Source organism: Festucalex cinctus, chromosome 1, assembly GCF_051991245.1.
Source record: "Festucalex cinctus isolate MCC-2025b chromosome 1, RoL_Fcin_1.0, whole genome shotgun sequence".
NCBI lineage: Eukaryota > Metazoa > Chordata > Actinopteri > Syngnathiformes > Syngnathidae > Festucalex > Festucalex cinctus.
This window is the reverse complement of record NC_135411.1, coordinates 11764247-11780186: the sequence shown is the minus strand read 5'-3', so window position 1 is coordinate 11780186 and position 15940 is coordinate 11764247. Positions and strand designations below refer to the sequence as shown.

General features: G+C 44.5%; 1 protein-coding gene across 6 annotated transcripts in view; it reads left to right on the top strand.

Moving 5' to 3' along the window:
• LOC144015910 (receptor-type tyrosine-protein phosphatase mu) overlaps positions 1-15940 on the top strand; it is a 267193-nt gene that overhangs the window by 181862 nt on the left and 69391 nt on the right. For 4 of the 6 annotated variants that reach the window (XM_077516393.1, XM_077516411.1, XM_077516402.1 and 1 more), the window contains exons 14-16: positions 276-350; positions 5994-6129; positions 14716-14745. In XM_077516393.1, coding sequence (XP_077372519.1) covers positions 276-350; positions 5994-6129; positions 14716-14745 — 241 coding nt within the window. The remainder of the gene's footprint in view (positions 1-275; positions 351-5993; positions 6130-14715; positions 14746-15940) is intronic. The other 2 variants (XM_077516421.1, XM_077516439.1) reach the window with 1 other exon arrangement.

Here is a 15940-nt window from a genome sequence, read left to right as displayed (position 1 = left end):
ACTGATTTCTGTCCCAGTATGTTTTGATGACTTTGGTGTGGTCAAAAACCATTTTGGAATCAACTAAAACGTTTGCATCAGCGTGGGGTGAACCATTTCGTTTACTTCCTGTCCTACTCACGTGTCCCAATACTTTTGTCCATTAAGTGTCCTCATATTGGCAGTGTTGTGAGTCCGTGTGGTTTCTCTCTTTTTTTTTTTGCGTGCGTGTGTTTCTCTCTCTCTCCACCCTCTGCATGGCGTCGTGGATCTACTCACCCTGTTGTCACGCTCAGCCGCCATTCTGGTGACTCAGCTGACCACGCCGTACCTCCGCATCGCCCCGGCGGCCGGTGACCATCAGCTCACAGGTCAGAAACGCCGCAGCCTCCATTCCAGTTGGGCGTGTGGGCAGAACGGGGGCTCGTGTTGAGGGAAATTCTGATGCCGTTTCCACTTGATAGCACGAAATTCACCGCAGATGTCTGTCTGTCATGACAGGATGCACAAAAAAATTCTCAAGGACTCGTGCCTGAAATTGAATGGAAAGTCATTGAGAATTCCAGGGCTCTGGAAAAAAAGTTATTATAGTAAACAAACTCGAACAAAATAAAACTAAAATTCAAAAAAGGGTTTCATGAACAAAAATAAGAACAAAAATTCTACTTACGAACGTCTCTTCATACGAAATTTTCGAGTTACAAAACGCCTCAACGGGAAAATATTGCCTCATGTTACGAAAGAAATTTCTAGATACGAAAGGTAAAAATACATTACCGAACGCAACATACTTTCGGCTATGGCTATTTCCTACCATAGGTATCTTTCAGCGTATACTAGATCGGTGTCTATACAGCGTCCTCATCATTCATCCCGCGGCCCATGAGGTGTTCGATAGTTTTTCGTAAACGTATGAACTAACGGCCAACGAATTTGCGCAAAAATTCAAACAATTGGTGATTGATGAAGGCACAGTAAGTTTTTAATTGCGACGAGACGGGCCTTTTTTTTTTTTTTTTGAAAAAGATGCCTCGCCATACCGGAAGTTTCAGAATTTGTTTAAAAGAATCGCCCAGAAAAAGTGTTCACCAGTCGGGCGTTTGCTCACTAAAAAAAAAAAAAAAAAAAAAAAAAAGCAAACATCCATGGATCAGTTCTTTTCAAAACACCAGGAAAAAAAAAAAAAAAAAAAAAACACTTCTGAGAGAGGAGAACATGAACCAAAGAGGGCAAAAAGCGATGAGGACAGCAGTTAAAAAGGTAAATGACCATCATTTTTATTCTTTACTCTATTCTTTGTTTTTTATATTATGCACAACTCTCATTTATTGTGCAATAATCTAATTGTAACATGTATTTGTTACAAGTTTTGATGCATTTTTATGCTTTATAAAACATTTATGTCTGAATTTTGGGAGGCTTGGAACGGATTAGGGCATTTACATGGAAAATGCGTCTCTACTTACAAAATTTTCTGCTTAAGAACTTTCTCCCAGAACCAGAGGTACCACTGTATATATATATATATATATATATATATATATATATATATATTTCCATCTTCTGATTGGATACTGTTTTTGTTTTTTTTGTTTTTTGTTTTTTTAACCCACCTATGGCTGATCGAACTGAAGTCAGTTTCATTTTGCAAATTGAAATTGGCTTAGCATGTCTATTTAGATTTTACTTTTTTTTTTTTTTTTACCAAAATCAAACAGATTAAACATTTTAGACGCTCATCTCAAGGTCTCATGAGACAAAAAAACTCACCAAAATTATGTACACTTTTTGGTGCCAGCGGTGACGTTCCTGCTCCAGCCCAACCCCCCCCCCCCCCCCCCCCCCCCCCCCTTCACTCCTTACGCTCCATTTGAATGAGCATTTAAATCGCAGCCTTTCACGATTACATAATCGCCTGTTGTCAAACCGCCATTTAATTGCAAATGCAATTCATCGTTCAAAAACAGTTACAAGCTTTAAAGAAAAAAAAAAAAACACAAGCAGAAGTACAAAAATGTGATTAATCGTGATTAATCACGACTAAATCTGGAAAATTGTGTGATTGATTAGTTAAAAAGTAACACATTTTTTAACATTGTGCAAAATGCTAAAATGCGAAAAAAAAAAAGTTCAAATTTTCAGGCATCATGAGTGTGCTGAGGGTAAACAGCCAACACGCAACAACTGTATGTTGAGAAGCGCAAACATCATTGAAAGCTTGAGCAGCTTAGATAAACATGTGCGACTCCGTATTGTCCTTTTGGAGACTCGCAACCTTTTTTAGCCACATCCTGTGCGAAGCTCAAAACGAGATAAGTTTCGCCCTCGCTTAATCACGCTTGCGGCCAGAACGCTCCGAGCGCACGAGACAAAAGACGCTTGGAGGCATTGCGGGAGGGGGAGGGGAGATAAAAACCCACAGAGATCCATTTTTTTAAAATGCCTGAAATAACCAAAATATTAGTATCAGATGGAAAATTTGCCCAGACGCAATTGAGGAAGAATTTTACACTGCAAATTTAAGCTATCTAACCAAGACTTAAACACTTATATAAAGCCAGATAGTCTTATTGATCTTGTTATGAGAATTATTTACTATACAAGAGCAGAATTTCTAAGATTATTAATCTTATCAGATTATTTGACTTTTATTTCTTACTTAGTTTGTAAATCCTAAAATTTAAGTTTCACGCATAATAAGCTAAAATGCTCTAAGAGTCTGTTCACTTAAAAAAAAAAAAAAAAAAAAAATCAGATATCTAACCTAGACTTAAATGCTTATATCAAGCCATATTGTTCTTTGTCTTGTTTTGAGAATGATATACGTTGCAAGAGCAGAATTTCCAAGATTATTAATCTTGTTTTAAGATTATTTGTCTCATTTCTCACTTAGTTTGTAAATCTTAAAATTGGCTATTTTTTATGCACAATAAGCTAAAACAACCCTACAACATACTGCAGCACTTTATTGTAAGCGATTCCCGGGTCATACTTACTAAGCTCATTGCCCCTCTTTCCAGTGAACAGGGTAACAGCTCCGTGGTTGAGTGATCGAGTGTTTACACTCAGACACAGAGGTTGTGGGTTCGATCCCAGGCTGAGTCAAACCAAATGCAATTAAAAAATGGTGCCATCTCCCTGCTTGACAGTCAACTTAAAGTACAAATAAAGAGTGACACTTAATCCTCTGTTTCAGTAGTGATTTATTCTTTTTTTAAAAAAACAACAAAAGAGATTAAGTGTTTATGTCTTATTTTAAGATTTAATCACTTGTTTTGTTACTTAGAATAAGTGCATACAGCTTATTTTAAAATTTAATTTCCTTGATTTGTTGCTTAGAATAAGTGTTTTAAGATCATTTTAAGATTAACATAGAGCAGAGGTGTCCAAACTACGGCCCGGGGGCCATTTGCGGCCCGCCGTCCATTTTTCAGTGGCCCGCGACATATGCTAAAAATGCCGTTTGACTCAGTTCAAATAAAATAAACAAAACAAAAATGTGCCATTGAGGGTTATTTTAGTTAACTAAAACTAATGGAAAAAAATAAAACTAAAATTCAAACAAAAATTCAAAAACAATATTGTTACCGAAATAAAATAAAAATGAAAATGCTACTCATTCACTGCCAGTCATTATAGAAAATTTTTACATTTCCAATACTCACGTGATATTACATTCAATAATTATATATAAACCGAATCTACCAAATAACAGAATAGACTCCCTACTTTTTGTCCCGTCCCGTTCTTTTATAATTGACAGCAGAAAAATGTAGGTTTGCCAAAATACAGCCATTTCTCCCATGGACTCTGAAACTGTGTTTATTTCCTATAAAATGGGGCAATGATGTCATCTACCGGTGGTTGGGCATCAGTAAAGTTGTTTCCAAGTTTGATATTTACAGTGGAGCATAATCAGATTCGCCCCCATTTAGCACCGCTCTAAAAAATACAATTGACAAGTATACTTGTCAAAGGCAGTGAATGAGTTAAGCAGACGTGTTTTTTGCAGTGTAGGCGCTAAAAGTCTCCTACACCTGAACATCAGCGTTACTAAATTTAGAATGATGAATTGCCACATCAGCCAAATGTGACGTCGTGTTGTCTCCCTATCAAGGAAAAAGATGCATATCCGTCCCACTGACATATTGTTCTCGCTTCGGTGGGTCGCTATCAACAGATTTTCTTTTTTCTTTTTTCTTTATTTATTTTTTATTCCATTGGCCGCACTGACATGTTAGCAATCAGCTGCGAGCTGATGGAGCTGATGCCCCACATCACTGTTTTCTTTTCTTTTCTTTTTTTTTTCACCACAAGCGTGTGACAAATCCGCACTTTGAGCTCGTCAGGAAAGAGGAAGAGGCTCGTCAGTATTCCCGTCTCGACCCCCCAGCGGGATTGAGATTCTCCGAGCGACTTGCGCAGCTAGTGGCAAGCCAGCGGAATTTTAACAAGATCTGCTTTTTATTTATTACCTCCACCAAGGGGGGTCTGTTCTCGTTGCTGTCATGAGCAGACCCACAAAAAAAAAAAAAAAAAAGTCTCAAGAACCCATGGCCAAAATTACACAGAAAGTCTGCCATATTGGTTTGAAACAGCCATTTTAAGTTCATTATAGAGGCAAACTTTTTGATGACTGGCCATAAAACATACAACAAATGCCAGTTTTCCTGAGCAACATTAAAATTTCGTAGGCGTATCGATTATGAGACCCACAAAAAAATCTCAAGAACTTATTCTTGAAATGACAGAAAGTAAGCTATTTTGTCTCGAAGCGGCCATTTTAGGTTCATTATGTAGGCAAAGTTTTATGACTGGCCATAAAACATGCAACTAAAGCCTGTTTCCTTTGGAAACATAAAATTTGGTAGGCATGTCCATCATGAGTTGACCCACAAAAAAAGTCTCAAGATCCTACAGGATGCTCAAAATGACAGGAAGTCGGCTAATTTGGTCCGAAGTGGCCATTTTAGGTTCATTATGGTGTCAAAGTTTTATGACCGGCCCTAAACAAATAAATACCTTAACATTACAGATCAAACTATATACGGTATACGATACATATGTATTAGGGATGGGCAACCGATATTAAAGACAAACAAAAATCTAACATCGAGCAATTCATCCACATTAGTAGTTGCCACTGTACTGTGGGTGTTTGACACATTTTTCCTCATATATATGTATTTAGTTTTTGTTAAATTAAATTGTATGTATCAAAAGTACTCCAAGTATCGGCACTTGGTATCAATGAGTACTTAGTGCGGATACTTATAGGCAAGTTTATTTATACTGATATCGGCCTGAAAAACAGTGGGAAAGAACATCCCTAATATATACACATATATATTTAACTCATTCACTCCCAGCCGTTTTCACAGAAGCAATCCCGTTCACTCTATTTTACTCTATTTTACTGGATTTTGACTGATTTTGCAAGTCCCACAGAATATTGTGTTCAATAGCTATAAAAGACCAAAAGAAAGATTAAAGTCTCTTCTTTCATCAGGAAAAAAAAAAAAAGCATGATTCTATCTGTTTCCATTTTGCAGCAATTAGCATTAGAAGAGATCTAAGTTTCATCAATTTTCACAAATCTATTTAAAATTGTAAGTAATTTAGCTTTTTTTCTACATGGCCCTGGTTGATCTCCTTTGCTCTGCTGCCACCTGCTGGCCGTTTGTGTAATAACTACCATTTCTGCAACCGTTCTTTGCAGTTGAGAGGCTGCATCAAAGCCTTCTGTATGCTCTAGCATTAAAAAAAACAAAAAACTAAAAAACGTATAAATACGTCTTTGGGACACTTACAACATAAAAAAAACGTATTTGCACGTTATTGGGAGCAAATGAGTTAATTCAATATAACAGAACAATTCTCTACTTTAAAAAAAAAAAAAGTTCAACATCAGTAGTTCTGGGAAACAAATTTGAACGGCTGAAAATGTTGAGAATTGTATCCTTAATAGAATTATGTTTTTCTTTTTTGTTGGCTAAACATGGTCCCTTCTACAGGCTCCGCCACCCACAAGCCCAACGCCGTGGAGCCGGAGAAGCAGACGGACCACACGGTGAAGATCGCCGGGGTCATCGCCGGCATCCTGCTCTTCGTCATCATCTTCCTCGGCGTGGTGCTCCTCATGAAAAAAAGGTAAGCGATCATTTCTTGTGCCTTTTTGCCTCGTTTGCCGTGAAAGAATGAATTCAATCAGGCAGTCGCGCCCCATTGAGGAAATATTCATCCCTTTACACCGCACCCTCCAACAAACGCCGTCAGCGGCGGGAGCTTGTGAAGCCCTGCGAGGGAGATAAGCCGTAAAAAATAATAATAATAATAATATTCTGAAAGTGTACGGATGCGTCGCTAAAGGCTACGTTTACATAAGGCCCCACGACTGCTCGTATGGCTGCGATAATAAGAAGCAAAGCTCTGCAAATATCAAGCGTGCTTTCCCTCCACCGTGACTGTTTGTACTTTTGTATTTCCATTCCGCTGTGATGTGAGACGTCACGTTGTACAGAAGATTATTTCAGGTTTTTAATTCTTGTTATGATGTCTGTGACATAAATGTGGCAAAACAGGTTAGAATGGAGCCGGTATTTTTTTTTCTTTTCCATTTTTGAAGTGCTTCAGTGAGCCTGAAAACTCACTGTTGAATATGGTAGTAGCAAAAAAATAAAAAATAAAAAAATAAAAATAAAATACAGTTTCCCAGTTTCCCTGATTGACCTAAAATTGGGTGGACATGTCAATCATAAAAAGTCTCCAAAAATTGAACAAAAATGCAACCATTTTGCTGTATCAGAGTTTGTGATTTGACCATCTCCGACAAGGGAATTTACCGTATTTTCCGCACTATAAGGCGCACCTAAAAGCCTTCAAATTTTTCGAAAGCTGCCTTATAATCCAGTGCGCCTTCTATATGGATCAATATTGTGCCGCAACAGGTCTCGCTGTCAAGACGCTATCGGTGACCCTGCACGATCGGCAGAAGATCCCGCCATCTTGGATCGCTAGCTAATACTAATACTTTAGCTAAGAGAAAATAATAAAACAGCCGTTTATTCATTTTGGGAGTGAATGGAGTTGTCAGAAAGCTGGTTTGTAATCTCTTAATAAATTGTGACTGACCTATCTGACTGTTTTGTTGACATTCCCTTTAGCGCAGCACCATCTAATGGATGCATAACGTAACCCCAGCCTCTACTGTAGCGCCTTATATATGGAAAAAGTTTGAAAATATATCATTAATTGATGGTGCGCCTTATAATGCGGTGCGCCTTATAGTTCGGAAAATACGGGACCCTAAATAGGGGTGCACCGATCAATCGGCTGGACGATTTATCAGCCCCGATTTCATTAATTTTGGGGAATCGATCTTTTCCACTGATCTCATCTGCCTTCTTCAAGGTCTGAAAAAGTCAGCCACTGTCCTCATCTACTGACAGGTTTTTCTTTTTTTTTTATCTGAGAGAGCCACTTCATGTGTAGTTACAACAACCCGTTTGCAATATTTCACAGATATATTTCAAATGATTTCCAATAAAACCAGATTGGAACACTGAAAGTGTATACTGCTTGTCGTGAAAAAATCGGGATCAGCAAAAATTGCGATTGGCAGGTCAGAAAAATTGTGATCAGTGCACCCCGAACCCGAATCCTCCCCAATTGGAAGCAGGTATACGATAGAGATGGGCAATAAATCGCCAAATTACTTCTGTGGTGTACGAGGGAGAGTACTAGAGATGTAACAATGAGCGCAATATTGTGATATCGTGACATTAAAACCGCCACAATATTGTTGTCGTCATGTTTACTATATTTAAATGCAACACAGCTGTTAAAAACAGCCAGGTTGATTTCCATTCGTGCAGTTCTAGCACCCTCTGGTGGCTAGTTTTTTAGTGCAATTTAATTTCATTAGGGATGTTTTGGCCCTTCTCTGTTTTAAAATCTACACTAATTGTCAGATGAAGGGGAATGCAATTTGCCTGTAAAGCAAGTCAATATGCGGAGGAACTCAATGTGTGCGTGCATTAATTGACAAGGCGGGGTCAAGTAGGACTCAGACGCAGGCGTAAGGTAGGCCACCAAGGCAGCAGGTTTATTTCCGGCCAACAGTGGTCTCCTATCAAACTGAGAGGAGAACAGGGAGGGGAAAAAGTGGAGAACAAAAAGCGCTCCACTAGGGAGGAAAAAACAGGCAAAAGGTACAAAAACAAGGCAACAACGCTAGGCAACATGAACGAGGACATAAGGACTGTGGACGCTTCCATGCACTGACGGTGACACTTCGGCCCTGAGGGGAGAATGCAGGTGGCTTTTATTGCAGTAGGTGATTGGTGGCAGGTGGTGATAATCAAGGGCGGGGACCCGTAATTATGGCGTGGCAGGAAGGGTAAGTGACCTGGGGTGAGAGGAGAGTTAGGATTTCAAAGTAAAACGGGAAACAGAGACACAAAAATAAAAGCATGAACCGCCACGCCTGGTGGCGGCGTGACAGTACGCCCCCCTCAACGGCCGGCTCTTGACGGCCCAGGAATGTCAGGGTGATCCTCATAAAATTCATCAATTAACGAGGGATCCACGATGAACCGGGAGGGGACCCATTGCCTTTCCTCCGGGCCGTATCCCTCCCAGTCCACCAGGTATTGTCTTCCGCGGCCCCGATTACGAACATCCAAAAGTTTTCTAACCTTGTAAACGGGGCCGCCTTCAATCATCTCCGGGGGGGGTGGGTCGGGTTCGGAGGGCACCAGTGTGCTTTCATGAACAGGCTTGACTTGGCTGACGTGGAATGTAGGATGAACTCTGAGGGATCGTGGCAGACGGAGTCGAACGGCGGCAGGTCCTATGGACTTGGTTACTGGAAAAGGCCCCACAAATCGCGGGGCCAACTTTGGACATGGTACTTTGAGCCTGAGGTGTTTGGCTGATAGCCAAACTCGCTGGCCTGGACGGTATTCTGGAGCCGGTCTCCTCTTCCGGTCGGCGGCCCTCTTTACCCGGTCTCCCTGGCGTTGAAGCGCCGTCCGGGCCGCCGACCAGACCTTGTGGCACCGACGGATCATGGCTTTGACCGAGGGGACCGTTACCTCCTCTTCCAGTTCGGCGAAGAATGGGGGATCGTAGCCATGGACACACTTGAACGGGGTGAGACCTGTGGCAGATGTGGGCAAAGAGTTGTGCGCGAGCTCGACCCATACTAGATACTTGCTCCAGGTTGTCGGGTTCTGGGAGACGAGGCATCGGAGACCGGTTTCGAGCTGCTGGTTCAGCCGTTCTGCCTGCCCATTGGCCTCAGGATGGTACCCAGAAGTCAGGTTGGCTTTGGCACCTAGGGCTTTGCAAAATTGAGTCCAAAATCGGGAGACGAACTGTGGTCCACGGTCGGAAACGATGTGTAAGGGGAAACCATAAAACCTGAATATGTGGTGGATCATGATGTCGGCTGTGGTCTTGGCGGATGGGAGCTTGGTTAATGGGATGAAACGAACCATCTTAGAGAATCTGTCGACGACTGTGAGGATTGTGGTTTTACCATGGGATGGTGGTAGTCCGGTCACAAAATCCACTGAAATTTCCGCCCATGGTCTGGATGGAATTGGTAGTGGCTGGAGTAGACCCATCCGGGACTGGTTTGACGTCTTGTTGCGGGCACAGGTAGGACAAGCAGCTACGTAGTCCTTGATTGTGGTCTCCATTGCCGGCCACCAGAATCTCCGGGCGACAGCATACACTGTCCTGCGAACTCCAGGGTGGCAAAATAATCGTGAAGTATGGGCCCAGTGTATTACCTGGGCCCTCAGTTCCTCAGGCACAAAGAGTCGGCGTGGTGGGCATGACGTGGGGGGAGTGACGTTCCGTAGTGCCTCTTTGACGTCGTCCTCAATTTGCCACCTCATGGCCCCGACTATGCAGTCCCGGGGCAGAATGGTCTCAGGCTCGGCTTCCAGTGGTTCGGACTCGTGAATTCTTGATAAAGCGTCAGCCTTGATGTTCTTACTGCCGGGTCTGTAGGTCAGAGAGAAAACGAAGCGGTTAAAAAACAAAGACCATCTGGCCTGTCGAGGGTTGAGTCTTTTGGCCTGGCGTAAGTATTCCAGATTTCGGTGGTCGGTCCAAATCACGAAGGGGAGTTCGGCGCCTTCCAGCCAGTGTCTCCATTCTTCGAGAGCCACCTTCACAGCTAGGAGCTCCCGATCACCGACCGAGTAGTTGCGTTCCGCTTTTGATAATTTTCATGAGAGGAAAGCGCAGGGATGTGTCTTGCCGTCCTCTTGACAACGCTGGGACAGGACTGCCCCAATACCAATACTCGAGGCGTCCACCTCCACCACGAACTGGCGCTTGGGGTCAGGGACTCTGAGGATAGGGGCATTAGTGAAGCGAGCTTTTAAGTCCTTGAATGCCCCTTCAGCTTCCGTGTTCCACCTAAATCGAACTTGCGGGGAGGTCAAGGCGTGCAGGGGGGCAGCAATGGTGCTGAAGTTTCTGATAAATCGCCGGTAGAAGTTGGCGAATCCGAGGAATTGTTGTACCTTCTTTCGTGAGTCCGGCGTGGGCCAATCCCGCACGGCGCTGACCTTGTCCGCTTCCATCTCCACTTTTCCGGGTGACACGACGAATCCCAAGAAGGAGATGGAGTTGACGTGGAACAGGCTCTTTTCTGCCTTCACGTAAAGCTGGTGATCCAGCAGGCGTTGCAAGACTCGGTCCACGTGGCTTCGATGGCTTGCTTGGTCAGGAGAGTAGATTAGGATATCATCCAGGTAGACATACACAAAGTGGTCGATGAAATCTTTGAGTACTTCGTTAATCATGGCCTGGAAGACTGCGGGAGCGTTCGTGAGGCCGAAAGGCATGACCAGGTACTCGTAATGTCCCCGGGGAGTGTTAAAACCAGTCTTCCATTCATCTCCCTCGCGGATCCGGATGAGGTGATAGGCGTTGCGGAGATCGAGCTTCGTGAAGATTCTAGCTTGTTGCAGCTGGTCAAACACAGAGGACATCAATGGCAAGGGGTACCGGTTCTTAACAGTGATGTCATTCAGGGGACTGTAATCAATGCATGGGCGTAGGGATCCATCCTTTTTACTCACGAAGAAAAAACCTGCGCCTGCAGGTGAGGAAGACGGTCGGATGAGGCCGGCCTTCAAGGAGTCGTCAATATAATTGTTCATGGCTTGGCGTTCGGGTCCTGAGACCGAGTACAGTCTCCCCTTGGGGATGGTTGATCCGGGGATCAGGTCAATCGGGCAGTCATACAGTCGATGGGGAGGAAGAGTCATGGCCTTGGTTTTGCTGAAAACCTCCCGCAGGTGGTGGTAGCAGGAGGGAACGGTGTGCAGGTTCGGGTATTCCTCTTGAGCGGACGAGGCGAGGGACACCTGGTGAACCTGGGCTGTGGTGTTCCGGGGTGCGGGTTGTTCCAATCTGTGAGTCATGCAGTCCTTTCCCCACTCCAGAATGACTCCAGAGTTCCAGTCGATTCTGGGATTATGTAGACGCAGCCAAGGGTGTCCCAGAACCAAAGTGGGCGAAGCAGCGTGGAAAACATGGAAACGAAGAGTCTCGAGGTGCTGTCCGATTTGTACTTCCAGAGGTTCAGTGATGTGGGTGATCTTGAAAAGTTCCTTGCCGTTCAAAGCTCGAGCCTGGATTGTTGAAAGAAGTGGCTCGGTGGAGACTCGTAGTTGCCTTACGAGCTCCCAGTCCATGAGACTCTCGTCGGAGCCGGAGTCAATGAGGGCTGACAAATCTGTGGTGACATGGTGGTGGATTATCCGAATTTGCGTGAGCCTGTGGTTCTTGGCGGGTCGGGGTGACGGAGAACTGACCGGTGAACCGCCCTTCGTGGTGCAGGCTCCCACCAGGTGGCCAAGACCACCACAATAGTAGCATCGGCCCTCTCGGCGGCGGCGCTGTCGCTCCTCGGGCGTTAGCCGGGCCCTTCCCAGTTGCATGGGTTCCTCTCTGGCGAAGTCCACCTCTCCTGGTTCAGGTCGGGAAGGAAGGATGGGTTGCGGCCTTCCGGGCCCCGGTGGTCGTGACCAGGGGGTGGGTTCCTCCCTCCTTCGGAGTCCGCCGATCTTAGCCAGTTCCCGGCGACGATGATCGGTGCGGATGGTGAGGGAAATCAAGGCGTCCAAGTCCGCGGGGAGATCTACGGGAACCAGAAGCTCTTGAATGGCGGGTGAGAGTCCTTTCAGAAAATGGTCGTGAAGTGCGATGGCGTTCCAGCCACTGCTCGTTGCCAACGTTCGAAAGCGAACTGCATAGTCGCTGACAGATTCGTTGCCTTGCTGAAGTCGGCTCAGTGCTCGTGCCTTCTCTCGGTCATTGTTTTCTGGATCAAAGACTTGGCGCAAAGCGATTCGAAAGTCCTGTACGCTTTGGCAGACCGAGGAACCCCTGGCCCATTCCGCGGTCGCCCAGGTTTTGGCCCGTCCCGTCAGGTGAGACAACATGAAGGCCACTCGGGATCGGGCTGTGGGAAATGCCTGTGGTAACTGTTCAAAATGAATGTCACATTCTGTGAGGAAAGTCTGACAGCGTCCGGGTTCACCGGAGTATCGTTCTGGGGAGGCCAGTCTCAATCCTACCCCGGTGAATGGCGTGGTCGGTACAGAGAACTCAGGGTGAGGAATCTGTCCAGTGGGAGCTGGCGCTCGACGCCGTGAAAGGCCTACCAGCTCGTGGACCTGGCTGGTCAATTCCTCCATCCGGGACAGCATGGTCTGTTGGGTCCGGTCCTGGTTGTTGAGCCGGGCCTCCTGGCTCTGCAGTGCGGCCTCGACCATGCCTGCTGGGTCCATGCTGGCCGAAGTGTACTGACAAGGCGGGGTCAAGTAGGACTCAGACGCAGGCGTAAGGTAGGCCACCAAGGCAGCAGGTTTATTTCCGGCCAACAGTGGTCTCCTCTCAAACTGAGAGGAGAACAGGGAGGGGAAAAAGTGGAGAACAAAAAGCGCTCCACTAGGGAGGAAAAAACAGGCAAAAGGTACAAAAACAAGGCAACAACACTAGGCAACATGAACGAGGACATAAGGACTGTGGACGCTTCCATGCACTGACGGTGACACTTCGGCCCTGAGGGGAGAATGCAGGTGGCTTTTATTGCAGTAGGTGATTGGTGGCAGGTGGTGATAATCAAGGGCGGGGACCGGTAATTATGGCGTGGCAGGAAGGGTAAGTGACCTGGGGTGAGAGGAGAGTTAGGATTTCAAAGTAAAACGGGAAACAGAGACACAAAAATAAAAGCATGAACCGCCACGCCTGGTGGCGGCGTGACATTAATAACATAACATAATAATAATAACATAATAATAATAACATAACATTGATGTTATGTGCAAAACCACAATATTGTGCTTTTTTTTTTTTTTTACAATATTGTGTATCGCCAACCTTCCTAATATTTCGTGATAATTATCGCATCGTGAGCTTCATATCGTGATAGTATCGTATCGTGACTTTTGGATATTGTTACATCCCTAGAGAGTACTAGAGAAGATTTTTTTTTTTTATTCCCATCCTTATTCCTTTGAGCTAAATCTGTTGAAATACAGCAGAAGACGGGTAAAAATGGAACCCGTTTATTGATTTGTGTTTTGTCGCCCACTAATGAAGAGTTTTCATTTTTCCGCGCGGGTCCCCATCCGAGCGGTAATTGTTTTCACTTAGGCTCAATCAAAGCCCAGGCAGGAGAATTTGCCGCAAATGACTCGGACCATCCGGGGCGTCCGGTAGGCCAATCGAAGTTGCGTGCGGCGACATGCGAGCGTCTCGTTAAAGGTCTGACCTGAGAGGTCAGGTGTGGACTTTTTTTTATTTTTCTATTATTATTGTAATTGTAAAAGTGTGTGTCACATTTCCGTCCAACAGTTTGCATGAATTCAGGATAATGTACACAGACTGTAGTCCTCAACTGACACGGAAGTTACTGTATGTCTTGCCAATGGAGATGCCTGTTAAAGACGAACTTTTTTCAATGTGAAAACTGCTCATATGTTGGAAGCATGGTTATTGTCATGATTATTTGGACGAAATGCAAACTTTTTACATTGTGACAGACATTCTTAGTCATGGTTTAGCAACTAATTTCGAATCCTCTTCCCTAGTCTAAAGTGGAAGGAAGGAATGTTTTGTTTTGGCCAATGGAAATACGTGTTAAAAATGTGAGATTATAAAACATCTTTTTCATTGGTAACGTTACATTTCTTATAAGATATGCAGGAAATTCACTTTGTTTCTAATTATGCTTAGAAGTCATAATGCTCAAATAGTGGATTTATATGGTCATAAGTTTTCGTATTCGTCTTTTAACCCCTAATTGATTATTAATTGACATTAATGAGAATCTGGCTGTCAATGGAGATACTTGTTCAAAATGCAAAATTTTATTTTAAAGTGTCATTTTGGGGGGGTCGTATTATACACAGGTGCGTGTTATTTATGGGATTTCACAGCATATTTTTGTCAGGACTCGCAAACGTAGATACGACTCGCGCGGTTCTCATCGCGCTCACCTCACAGTCGTGCATCCACGTGTTGCCACCATGTCTGCTTTTGTTTTTTCCAAAAACATTAATATCTTTTTACTTTTTCTTTCCATTCCATCCCCCCCCCCCCTCTCTCTCTCCTCGTCCTCCACTGCTTAAAACCTACCACCACCAACACCACCACCACCGTCACCGTCACCACCACCTCCACCACCACCACCCCACTCGGCAGAAGAACCTATCACTCCTACACTTACTACCTGTAAGTAACCCAACTCGGCGTCCATGTCCGTCACCACGCTTTCTCCCTGAAGCACGCATGCCAACGCAAGACACCATCCTCATCCTTGAATTGCAAGATTAGCCGCTTTTAGCACATCTCACGTACTTAGCATGCAGTTGTCCCCCCCCCCCCCCCCCCCAACGTCATCCTCCCACATCTCGCATCTCATGCTTTTTTGTTTGTTCGGCCTACCTGATTTTCTTTTGTCGCCACTCCGGCATGCTTTTTGGCTGACTGCACGTGCACCCGTGACTATTATTCCACGTCCCCATTTAAATATCACAGACGCGCACAAAACAATCAAATGTAGTCACGAAGAGGCTTACGTCGTGCGGCGTAGCGTTTTTGTGGCTAATCTGCGTCGATCGCAGGGACGGCGCGGGAGCCGCCTCGCTTGAAAGGGCATCCCACAATGCACCTGCAGATAATACCGCCGCGCACAACGCTCAGCATGGCCGTCACGTCCGCCGCTTTGATGGCGTGAGTCAGTTGAAATGCTGCGTATTTATTGGCTAAAAGGTTTTTATTCCTGTTTTAATGGCAACGTAATAATTGCCGATTGGCCCTTCTCTTGCAAGAATGCTAGTTTCCCAGAGGGAGCCATCCCAAAGGGATCAATAAAGTCAAGTCTAAGTCTAAGTCTAAGACGTGGTGACCAGGATGTGGAGGGTCTCAGATAATTTTTCTTGACCTTGTCTGGGTTCTTCGAGCCTGTAAGTCCCCCGGTGTTTATTGGATGAAATGCAAACCTAGCTATAGGCCCACCTAGTCTAAAATTAAATGCACCGTATTTTCCGCACTATAAGGCGCACCTCATTATAAGGCACACCTTCAATGTATGACATATTTTCAAACTTTTTCCATATATAAGGCGCTACAGTAGAGGCTGGGGTTGTGTTATGCATTCATTAGATGGTACTGCGCTAAAGGGAATGTCAACAAAACAGTCAGATAGGGCAGTCAAACTTTATTAATAGATTACAAACCAGCTTTCTGACAACTCCAAAATGAATAAACAGCTGTTTTATTATTTTCTCTGAGGTAAAGTATTACTATTAGCTAGCGATCCAAGATGGCGGGATCTTCTGCGCATGCGCGTCACCGATCGTGCAGGGTCACCGATAGCGTCTTGACAGCGAGACCTGTTGCGGCTCAATATTGATCCATATATAAG